At 37.7% G+C, this 11,501-nt stretch overlaps 2 protein-coding genes across 2 annotated transcripts in view; one reads left to right on the top strand and one right to left on the bottom strand.

Annotated features, from left to right (window-relative positions):
* Positions 1-4,614, top strand: part of lrrc2 (leucine rich repeat containing 2) — an 8,757-nt gene extending 4,143 nt beyond the window's left edge. The window contains exons 4-8 of the mRNA XM_016259777.1: positions 300-436; positions 520-665; positions 740-892; positions 2,391-2,515; positions 3,316-4,614. Of these exons, the coding sequence (XP_016115263.1) occupies positions 300-436; positions 520-665; positions 740-892; positions 2,391-2,515; positions 3,316-3,365 (611 nt within the window). The 3' untranslated portion in view covers positions 3,366-4,614. The remainder of the gene's footprint in view (positions 1-299; positions 437-519; positions 666-739; positions 893-2,390; positions 2,516-3,315) is intronic.
* A 1,276-nt stretch (positions 4,615-5,890) lies between these two features.
* LOC107573348 (hippocampus abundant transcript-like protein 1) lies at positions 5,891-8,844 on the bottom strand. Its single transcript, XM_016259789.1, has 3 exons — positions 8,785-8,844; positions 6,553-6,701; positions 5,891-6,481 (listed from the first exon to the last, which is right to left on the bottom strand). The coding sequence occupies exons 2-3, from the start codon at positions 6,685-6,687 to the stop codon at positions 6,266-6,268; spliced, it is 351 nt and encodes a 116-aa protein (XP_016115275.1). The 5' UTR covers positions 6,688-6,701; positions 8,785-8,844; the 3' UTR covers positions 5,891-6,265.
* Between the last annotated feature and the right edge of the window lie 2,657 nt (positions 8,845-11,501).

The following is an 11,501-nucleotide window of genomic DNA, read 5'->3' as shown; positions in this document are numbered from 1 at the left end:
TTGCGTGAACATTTGGGCGGCGTTATGCAAATCTTCCCATATAGTGATGTAGATATGTGGGGGCGTGTTAGAACGAGCCGTTTTAGGTAGGTGTGGTTGACTCTTAACTTTTATAAAGAATATCTCTTTGGATTCGAGACGTTAGTCTTTGCAACTTTACAGATCTTCTTTATGCACCAAGAGCTTGAAACACTCCAAAGAGAAAGGAAGCATTGAAATCGCATCATATGACCCCTTTAAATACTAAAATCATAACTCCACATCTCAGAAATCCAATGCAAACATCTCGTCTTTCACAGGGAAACTGATCAACCTCAAGGAATTACGTGTGAATTATAATAAACTGTTAAGCATTCCACCTGAACTCGGAGAATGTGAGAATCTGGAACGATTAGAGATGACGGCGAACGGAAACCTGGCCGAGCTTCCCTTTGAGGTGCGACAGCATATAAAATGTGTTCTTATGCATGCATTACTTTACTAAACACGCCTTTTTTGTGTGCATTATTCCTTTTTCAGCTGAGCAATCTCAAAAAACTGAAGCACTTGGACGTGGCAGAGAATCAGTTTGTCAGTATCCCGGTCTGCGTGCTTCGCATGGAAAGCCTGAAGTGTTTGGATATCAGCAACAACAGACTCAAAGACCTGCCGGAGGACATCGACAGGTGAGTGTTTGCGGTGCTTCTGTTCATCATCATCTGTTCATCATGTGCCTGACGCTGAATCTGCTCCTCATCAGGCTCGAGGCATTAGAGACGCTGTTCCTTCATAGAAACAAAGTGCGACACGTGCCGATGACCGTGATGAAGCTCATCCATCTGAAGATGCTGGTCATCAGCGCAGACGAGCTGTACAGCATCCCGTCTCAATTAATCGACAACCCTAATATCAAGTAAGTGCGAACCCTACAGAGCCACTAATGGTGATGGAAAAATGAGATGGGGAGGAAAAATTATATTTCGATGCTTTTGCTTGCAAAACCTGTGCACTCTCTCCCAAAACTAGTGCGTTCCCCTGAGAAACCTTGGGCCTCATTTATAAAATGTGTGTACGCACAGATTTGATCTTAGAGTGTGCGTACTCTAAAATCCATGGTAACGTTCATATTTATAAAAACGCTCTTTGACGTAAAGTACTTACCGTCACGTCAGGGTCTGAGCACCCTGTTGAAAAAAACCAGCATATGCTGGTTAGGTATGTGTTGAAGCTGGGATGCTGGTTTAAGCTGGTCCTAAACTGGTCCGACCAGCTTAAGACCAGCACATGACCAGCATAAACCAGCAAAGGACCAGCTCAAAACATATCTAACCAGCATATGCTGTTTTTTTTCAACAGGGCAGGTGTAAGCACTTTAGTCAGGGGAAGATTGTGCATGCGTGCATCTCCACCCCGACTCCTCCCCGAAATCACCTTATATGGAACTTACAATGCCTAGTTTTATTATGCATAACACCTCATCTTCATATCATTTACATGCATATTCCCATCCACGTGACACCATGTTTAACACCATCAAAGGTACAAGACATTAAGGAAATATGAGACTATAAATGTCATTTGTGCCATACACATACATTTTTATTGCTAAAAACCATCCGGTATCCTTGCTATGTTTTAGAATACATACATCAAAATATCCATAAAAACTGTTTAAAATAGTTCTCAGAAAAATAATTTAGAACAGAGTTGATCTCATTCATTTCCACTGGCCTAATAATATTTTTAAAAAATGCTAATTAAATTAAATGAATGCAGTTTTGCTGATAAGGTGAACATCTTTTAGTGGAAAAATATAGGCCTATATTTATTGCAGTGTAAATACAATTATCTGACTCTGCGCGTCATTGGAAACGTGCAAATCTTACTGTTTTCTTCAAGTTGTATCCTTCAAATACAGTGGTATTTTTCATAATGTTGTGGAGATGCTTCACCTCCGTGCAGCTGCGGTTGTACAGTAAGCTATTATCATTGCTCCTATTCAAACCGGACCATAGACCGTTCCACCAAATCCAGAAGTGTCTGCCATAATATAGAAGCGAGTGTGCATCACTGATCATTGTTCTCGCTAAAAATATTTTCTAATAACATGAGATATGCAGTTTAGCTTAAAGAAATTATTGTGCACCTATAGCACTCCTCGCTGCCATTAAAACAAGTTTGTTTTTTTATAAATCCCACCTTTTGCAAGTGGCGTACGCCTCTTTCAGGGCAGGTTTTGTGCGTACACAACAGTTATAAATGAGGCCCCTGGACATGAATGGCATCAGAGCAGTACGTGTCTCATTCTGTGTTTTTATTTTTAGAATCTGAGTGAATGCTGCTTGCTCCAACCCCCTGAAAAGACTTTTTAAAGCAGCGCTGATCTACAGTACACTGTCTTTCTGTTCCAGATTAATCCGATTATACGACAATCCAATAAACACTGAGAATGAAGACATGAGCACGGACTCAGAAGCTCAGGACGGGCGTGACAAGGAGTTCATGAAGACATACATCGAGACCCTTCAAGACAGAGGTGAGTGATGATAAATCCATCCGTTTAAATTAAATATTAATTGTGTATATATATATATATATATATATATATATATATATATATATATAAGCAGTGTAGGTTAAAAATAATAAATAATTACAATTTATTATTTTACAATTTATGGTAAAAAAAAATATATCAATTCCTCTTCCTGTCATTATAATTAACATTTCAGTTCAGCTTCTTGTTAGTTGCGGCCAATTCGATTCAGATTCACATTTATTCATTGAAAAAGAATCCATTTCTAAAATTTTGCCCAAACGTGCTGATTTTCTGAAGCTGTAAAATCAAACAAATATTACTGGAGCACTTTTTACAAGAACATAATATTTGAGTCTTTCTACTTGAAATCTGCATGTTTAAAGGGGTCATATGATGATGCTAATAAGACGAACGAGCCGTTTTAGGTAGGCGTGGCTGACTCTGAACTTTTATAAAGAATATCTCTTTGGATTTGAGACTTTAGTCTTTGCAACTTTACAGATCTTCTTTATGCACCGAGAGCTTGTAACACTCCAAAGAGAAAGAAACAATTGAAATCGCATCATATGACCCCTTTAATTTAATGTTACACTTTCTGTTTCTTTCTAATTACTGGTGAAATTTACTAGCAGTTTCAAAGTAAATGCAAAACCGTTTTTTCCCCCAGTGCATCATTCAGTACACACTGATAACATCATACAGAACTTTAAACACAGCGCTTCATTTGGAAAACATTTTGTGCATCATTTGCAGATATTAAGCTTTAGCTAATGGTTCCTCAAATGACTCTTTTTCAGAGACTCAGCCGTCATACACCACTAAAGTCTCCCTGAGCTGCCTGCTGTAGAAGCGCATGAACGTCTGCTTCACGACTGTAAATATGACACAGATTGATATCAGTGCGTTTTAAACGCTTCCACTGGAGTCTGCTTATTAGTTTTCTCATTCCGAGTTCAATTAAAACTAAAACGCAGGGTACACTGGATGCCACGTTGAGAAGCTGTTAGTATCTAAAGCTTTCTTTTGTAGCAGCGTTTACTATTATTCAAGAAAAACAGTTAGTAGGGTTGAAGATCATATTTTCCTTTTTGACTGCATTTATCATTCTTACTAGTTCTGAACCTGAACCCACTTTGATTTGGTTTTCTGTGAAGAGTTCCATTGTTTAGTTTGACCAAACGTTTCACAGCATGACGTTGAAACTTTTTCTGTCTTGAAGTCGATATTTTATAAGAGTGCCGTTTTAATTCATTTCAGTTAAATAAATTCTAATTTCCTATTTTGCCTTCAGCCATAAATACGACACGTGCATTTCTCTGTCGATGGGAAACACTATAAATTCCAATCCTGGAATATGAAGTGGTTTATTGAAACATTGATCAATTAATATCTCAACGAACTTTTGTAACAAACATGCATTGATAAAATCTCTTCAATAAAGTCTTCAAGGAATGAATGCATAGACATGAAGAATGGCACCTAGAGCCGAAACAAAGTGCAGTTCATCGGAAAACACCTAAAGTAACTTCAGTGGGGTTAAGAGCTTCTGGAGTCAGTGTGCATTGATCTACAGCACCGTTTGCATAAATAGAATTACATCTACACTTCTGCTTTGACATCATTTTCAAGTATGCATCGTATTCAGGTCGCCAGAATTGGGAACGTTTCCTCTGCTCTGTGCTGCTCAAAAACATTAATTTAGTGCACGATAAAGCAGAAATCGTCATGGATTTAGGCTGTTATTGCTGCAGTGTGTTACATGATAAAATGCAATCAATCAGATAATCTGCTGCTAATGGAGTCGTGATGCGCAATTAACTTTTACTCCACTTTTAACATGCAAAGAAAATACATTTTTTAAATTAAATAAAATAACACAGAAGTCAGTAAGAGGAAGCAACGACGATAAATCAGTAAAGCCGTTTCAAAAACATTTGATTCGGTCCTCTGGAAATTATTTCAGGCAACGCAGAAACATGCCTTACAGGAAGAGTTCAGCCAAAACTGAATATGTGCTCTCTCAGTTCATCCTCAGATGTAGATGAGTTTGTTTCTTCATCAGATTCTGAGAAATGTAGCATTGCATCAGTGTCTCACTGCAAGTGAATGGGTGCCGTCAGAATGAGAGTCTGATAAAAACATCACAATAATCCACAGCACTCCAGTCCATCAGTTAACATCTGGAGAAGACAAAAGCTGAAACTAATCCAGCATTAAGACGTTTTTAACTCAAATACATAGAGTCCATAATCCATAATAACTCTTCCTCCAGTGAGTCAGTGTTCTGGTGTGAATCAGGAGAGAAATCTGCACAGATCAAGCAGCGTTTAAACAGTCCAAAAGCATCTTAATGCTGGATTAGTTTCAGCTTTTGTCTTCTCCAGATGTTAACTGATGGACTGGAGTGCTGTGGATTATTGTGATGTTTTTATCAGCTCTCGTTCTGACGGCACCCATTCACTTGCAGTGAGACACTGATGCAATGCTACATTTCTACAAACCTGACGAAGAAACACTCATCTACACCTCGGATGAACTGAGAGTGAGCACATATTCAGTTTTGGCTGAACCTTTAAATTAAGTCTGTGTAATTGTGAGGTAGCAGCTCTTGTGTTGAGTAGCTGGTGCTCATATACGAGTTACAGATTAAATACTATTTTCTTCATAATAATTCTTCTATCAAAGCCGCACCTGACCTAAAGGCAGTGCGCTTATGTCTGTTTTGTGCCGTTTATCGATAAAAGAAAGACGCTGCGCTCTGGCTGTACATGCCCTGCATGTTTAAATGCTCTTAACTCTGACATTATTACGACTGCAGTCTGTACAAGATTAGCGCAGAGGTTAAAGTTCATCAGTAATACAGTAAAGGACTACAGTTTACATTCAGATACACGAACTACACTGCGAAAATCATTTGTGTCGTTTTCCAGTATAAGTGTCTAAAGATTTTTATATTAAGACACATTTACTTGTGAAGCAAAATTACTTAAGATATTGTTTAATGAAAAATGTATCAACATGAAGTGAGGTTATGCTTAAAACAAGATTATAAAGCGGAGAGTTCCGGTGCTTGACTCTGATTGGCTGAGCCGTGTTCGAAGCTGTTGTAAATGACGCTACAAAGTAACACACACCTTTGTTTACGTTTGTGTGTTGCTCGGCAACCACTTTGTAGCAACCACAACTGTTTCTGAGGAGCTACATTGTTTGGTGGAAGAATACTGTTTTTATTAATATCATTACACTTTATTTGCTCTGTTTTATTTTGAGAAACCTTACTACGTATATAACCGTTTTATAAAAGCAGTAACCCCCGTGAAGCCGTGGTTTACAGTGAATTTATAACAGCTAAGGGGCGTTGTTAGGCACGACCAGAAGTCCTTAGCTGTTATAAATTCACTGTAAACCACGGCTTCACGGGGGTTACTGCTTTAACAAATAGCTGCCAAAAATCCAAAAGGAAAACAAGATTATTTTTCTGACTCATTAGCAGACATTTATTCTTGTTCTAAGCATAAACTGTCCAGAAAACAAGACTTCATAGTTTATATCTTAAGTCACTTTGCTTCTGTTTAGAGATTTGTTCTGAAAAATACGGAAGAACTTGATTTTTCGCAGTGTAAGCCAAACTGTGGAGAAGGCACATTCTCTTTCAAAGGATAAAAAAAATAAAAAAATACAGACGTTTAGACATTCAGTAAAAAGCTTTGTCAGACACACTGCTGGAATAAAACCCAAACCAGCAGCTTATAAACTGCTGTCCTGTAAAAGAGGCTCGTTGTCTTCGTCGCTCACAGGAACCGATCCGTTCTCCGTGACGCCGCTCGCAGGCTCCATCATCACACGCGTGTTGCACGTCTTCACCGCCGGAGCGTGTTGAGCCGGAATGAACACCGCTACCAGCAGAGCCAGAAGAACCAAACACGCTCCGAACAGGAATGGAGGACCTGGAATAACAGACTTCTGAAAGACAAAAGACAAGCACTGTACAGAAAGACACAGAAACAAACACTTCATACAGAGTGATTTCTGACCTCTTCAGTGTCTGGCGTGACGGGGTTCGGCTCCACGGGGCTCAGCTCCTTCAGTTCCACATTGAAGAGGAAGAATATGAATCCGAACAGAGCCGGGCCGAGTCCGTTACACAGACCTCGGATCCCTGTGATCATGCCCTGAACCGCTCCTAAACACACACACACACACACACACACACACACAGAGACACACACACACGCACACACACACACAGAGACACAGAGACACGCACGCACACACACTCACTCACACACACACACACAGAGACACACACACACACACACACACAGAGACACGCACACACGCACACACACACATGCGCACACACACACACGCACACACACACACAGAGACATGCACAGAGACTGAAATCCCAGTCCCAGCAGAACGGTGCTTTTATTCCCAATCTTCTTCATCAGAACGTTTAACAGTAACGTCTGCAAACGCAAACCATCATCAAGGATTCCACAAACAGCTGTATATCATCTCAGAAATGAGTGTCTGGAGCTGAAGGTCCGTACCTGTGCTACGATGGACAGGATTCCCACCATCGCAATAAACGCTGCGATCGCTTCTGACGAGAAGTTAATGACCTGAAACATAACGCACAGCTTCTAACGCCAGTCACACTCTATGCAATAAAGATTGGGTCAGCTTCAGTGTAAATAACAGTCGCAAACTCATTAATTATGAAAAGAATTCAATTTCAGCTGCTCTACAGAAAACTAAAGTGTCATTATTCATATCTAGGAAGGTCATGCACTGCAAAAAAAATAAAAAACGTCTTGTTTTTCAGTGTAAATACCTCTGAAATCAAGATGCATTCACTGATAACTGATATTAACTCTTGTTTTCTGAAAATCATCAAAATTAAGTGAGTTTATGCTTAAAACAGGAAGAAAAAAAAATTTGTCAATGGGTCAGAAAAACAAACTTAATCCAAAGGGAAGAAATTATTATTTTTTTTTTATTACTAATTTTGATAAATGTTTCAGAAAACAAGACTAAATATCATAAGTCATTTGTGACCCTGGAGCCCCATTTGTTACCCCATCTCAAAATTGAGATGTATGCATCAGCTGAAAGCTAAATGAGTGTCTGGAGCTGAAGGTCCGTACCTGTGCTACGATGGACAGGATTCCCACCATCGCAATAAACGCTGCGATCGCTTCTGACGAGAAGTTAATGACCTGAAACATAACGCACAGCTTCTAACGCCAGTCACACTCTATGCGATAAAGATTGGGTCAGCTTCAGTGTAAATAACAGTCGCAAACTCATTAATTATGAAAAGAATTCAATTTCAGCTGCTCTACAGAAAACTAAAGTGTCATTATTCATATCTAGGAAGGTCATGCACTGCAAAAAAAATAAAAAACGTCTTGTTTTTCAGTGTAAATACCTCTGAAATCAAGATGCATTCACTGATAACTGATATTAACTCTTGTTTTCTGAAAATCATCCAAATTAAGTGAGTTTATGCTTAAAACAGGAAGAAAAAAAAATTTGTCAATGGGGTCAGAAAAACAAACTTAATCCAAAGGGAAGAAATTATTTTTTTTTTTTTATTACTAATTTTGATAAATGTTTCAGAAAACAAGACTAAATATCATAAGTCATTTGTGACCCTGGAGCCCCATTTGTTACCCCATCTCAAAATTGAGATGTATGCATCAGCTGAAAGCTGAATAAATCAGCTTTCCATTGATGTATGGTTTGTTAGGATAGCACAATATTTGAAAATCTGGAATCTGAGGGTGCAAAAAAATCTAAATATTGAGAAAATCATCTTTAAAGTTGTTCAAATGAAGTTCTTAGCAATGCATATTACTAATCAAACATTAAGTTTTTATATATTTACGGTAGGAGATTTACTAAATATCTTCATGGAACATGATCTTTACTTAATATCCTAATGATTTTTGGCATAAAAGAAAAATGTATAATTGTGACCCATACAATGTATTGTTGGCTATTGCTACAAATATCCCCCAGCGACTTAACACTGCTTTTGTGCTGCAGGGACATATATTGCGTCTCCAGTATCTTGATTTAAGAATGTTTGGATATTTGTACTGGAAAACAAGACAGAAATATTGAGGAAGAGCATCAGTTTTTGCAAGTTCACATCTGACCCTACATTGATTTCCTGTTAGACTCCCTGTTTTACTCTGACATACAGCACACTGCAGAAGTGAAATGGGTTGTGAGCAGCGTTTCGTAACACGTACCTGTCCTAAATAGAGGAAGAAGCTGGAATACTGTCCGGCCTCGGGCAGATACGACAGGAACACGGTGACACAGATCAGCAGCACTGTGGAGTCTTTACCCACCTTCCTCAGAGACTAACACACACACACACACAAAAAACACTTTCACAACAACTGACAACATCTGCTAATTTTTCTCGTCTATGTTGGATTACTGTGACAATATCTATATGCATGTGGCTAATCATTGGGCCTTCATTACCAAGGTTTTTTATCTTTTAAATATTCCAAAAGGCCACACAAATATGTTATTCATAATTACAAGATAAATGATGCCTTAAAGAGTTGGTCATGTTAAATGAATTTAATTTGTGCTTTGTTACTTTTGATATGAATCTAAATCCCAGCTTTTAAATTCTGTCAGTTTTATCAGGAAATGTAAACAATAAATGTGTTTTTGTGGCTCTTTAATGTGTGGTGTCAGATCCTCTTTACTACTAGTTATAGCAGCAAATAAACACGAATGAACATCAGAAGAATCAGAACAACTCGCTGAAATCAATCATGAATCATGTAATCCATCAATCAGTGATTCAACCGCAGAAAGACGTAAATAAAACAGCTTCTGATCAATAATGTCGCATTTACCTCAGGAAAAACATTAAAAGACCATAAACTTGATAGTTAGCTAGAAAAAAAAGCATTTTGATAAATATATGCACTATATTACATATCCATTATATTTTTAACTAACCTGTTAGTACTCTTTAGTTTAATTGTTTGTATTTCAACAACTAAAACTTCATTTTATCATTTAAAAAAATATATATAAAAACTGCCTTACGTGCAATTTAAGTGTTTTTATACAGCCGAGTGTTGATAATTAAATGCATTTGATTAAAAAGACCATAAACTTGATAGTTAGCTAGAAAAAAAAGCATTTTGATAAATATATGCACTATATTACATATCCATTATATTTTTAACTAACCTGTTAGTACTCTTTAGTTTAATTGTTTGTATTTCAACAACTAAAACTTCATTTTATCATTTAAAAAAATATATATAAAAACTGCCTTACGTGCAATTTAAGTGTTTGTATACAGCCGAGTGTTGATAATTAAATGCATTTGATTAATTAAATGTGAGCCTGCAGCACAAAAGCAGTGTTAAGTCGCTGGGGGATATTTGTAGCAATAGCCAACAATACATTGTATGGGTCACAATTATACATTTCTCTTTTATGCTAAAAATCATTAGGATATTAAGTAAAGATCATGTTCCATGAAGATATTTAGTAAATTTCCTACCGTAAATATATCAAAACTTAATGTTTGATTAGTAACATGCATTGCTAAGAACTTCATTTGAACAACTTTAAAGATGATTTTCTCAATATTTAGATTTTTTTGCACCCTCAGATTCCAGATTTTCAAATATTGTTCTATCCTAACAAACCATACATCAATGGAATGCTATTTATTCAGCTTTCAGCTGATGTATACATCTCAATTTTGAAAAATTGACACTTAAGACTGGTTTTGTGCTCCAGGGTCACAATGGATTATTAAATCAACTTTATTTTCAGTTTTCAGAATAAAAGAATGTTAATTTCAGTGTAAAGCATTAATGTTGGTGCATCACTAGACTAAACTAAAGGTATCCCTCAATAGCTAGCATTCAAAACCATAAAATATGCAACTCACAGCGAAAGGATCCGCCTGCTCCCAGGAGATAGACAAACCCCACGACGACATGCACATTTTGTCCGGCAGGGACTCGGGCACCACCAGCAGAACGAACAGAATATCAGCCACAGCGATGATGGTGGCCAGAAGAACCACCAGACTGTCTCCGTAGCGCAGGGACAGGAACGCTCCTATAGCCGGACTCGTCACTAAACTCGCCGCAAACGTCGCAGAAACCTGAAACCCAAGACCAACAGGACGGTGCAGAGAGACAATACTGTGAGCAGGACGTGATCGCGAGACAAAAGAAGCACACTGATTATGACACCGATCTGCATCATATCCACTGAAGGAAATCCAACACTTGTTTCTTACTCATTTTGGTGCTGCTGATTCCTAAAATAGTGCCTGTTTTGCTGGAGAGACTCACACGTTCTCACTAAATATGATGCATTTCATAGCATTTTTGTTTTTGCAATAATTTGTGTGGTGAATTAGTCTTGTATCCTCCCTTAATCAGCAGAAAAACACCACAAACACACGATTCCTTGTCTGCATCTGAGCCAGATTAGCACCATTTGTGACCCTGGAGCACAAAACTAGTAAATTTTGTGAAATTGAGATTTATGCATGCACGCATGCTTTCCATTGATTGTATGGTTTTTGTTAGGATCGGACAATAATTGAAAATCTGGAATCTGAGGGTGCAAAAAAAATCTAAATACTGAGAAAATCATCTTTAAAGTTGTCCAAATGAAGTTCTTAGCAATGCATATTACTAATCAAACATTAAGTTTTGATATATTTACGGTAGGTGATTTACAAAATATCTTCATGGAACATGATCTTTATTTAATATCCTAATGATTTTTGGCATAAAATAAATATTTTGACCCATACAGTGTATTGTTGGCTATTGCTACAAATATCCCCCAGCGACTTAACACTGCTTTTGTGCTGCAGGGACACATTTGATCAATTCTCAGCCCATTTTCACATGTGTGACACTAGTTCATGCCTGATCCTGATTTCATAGACAGAAGAAAATGC

The sequence above is a fragment of the Sinocyclocheilus grahami genome, unplaced genomic scaffold (genome assembly GCF_001515645.1).
Source record: "Sinocyclocheilus grahami isolate Dianchi unplaced genomic scaffold, SAMN03320097.WGS_v1.1 scaffold1921.1, whole genome shotgun sequence".
NCBI classification, from domain to species: domain Eukaryota; kingdom Metazoa; phylum Chordata; class Actinopteri; order Cypriniformes; family Cyprinidae; genus Sinocyclocheilus; species Sinocyclocheilus grahami.
This window is presented reverse-complemented; position numbering and strand designations above follow the sequence as displayed.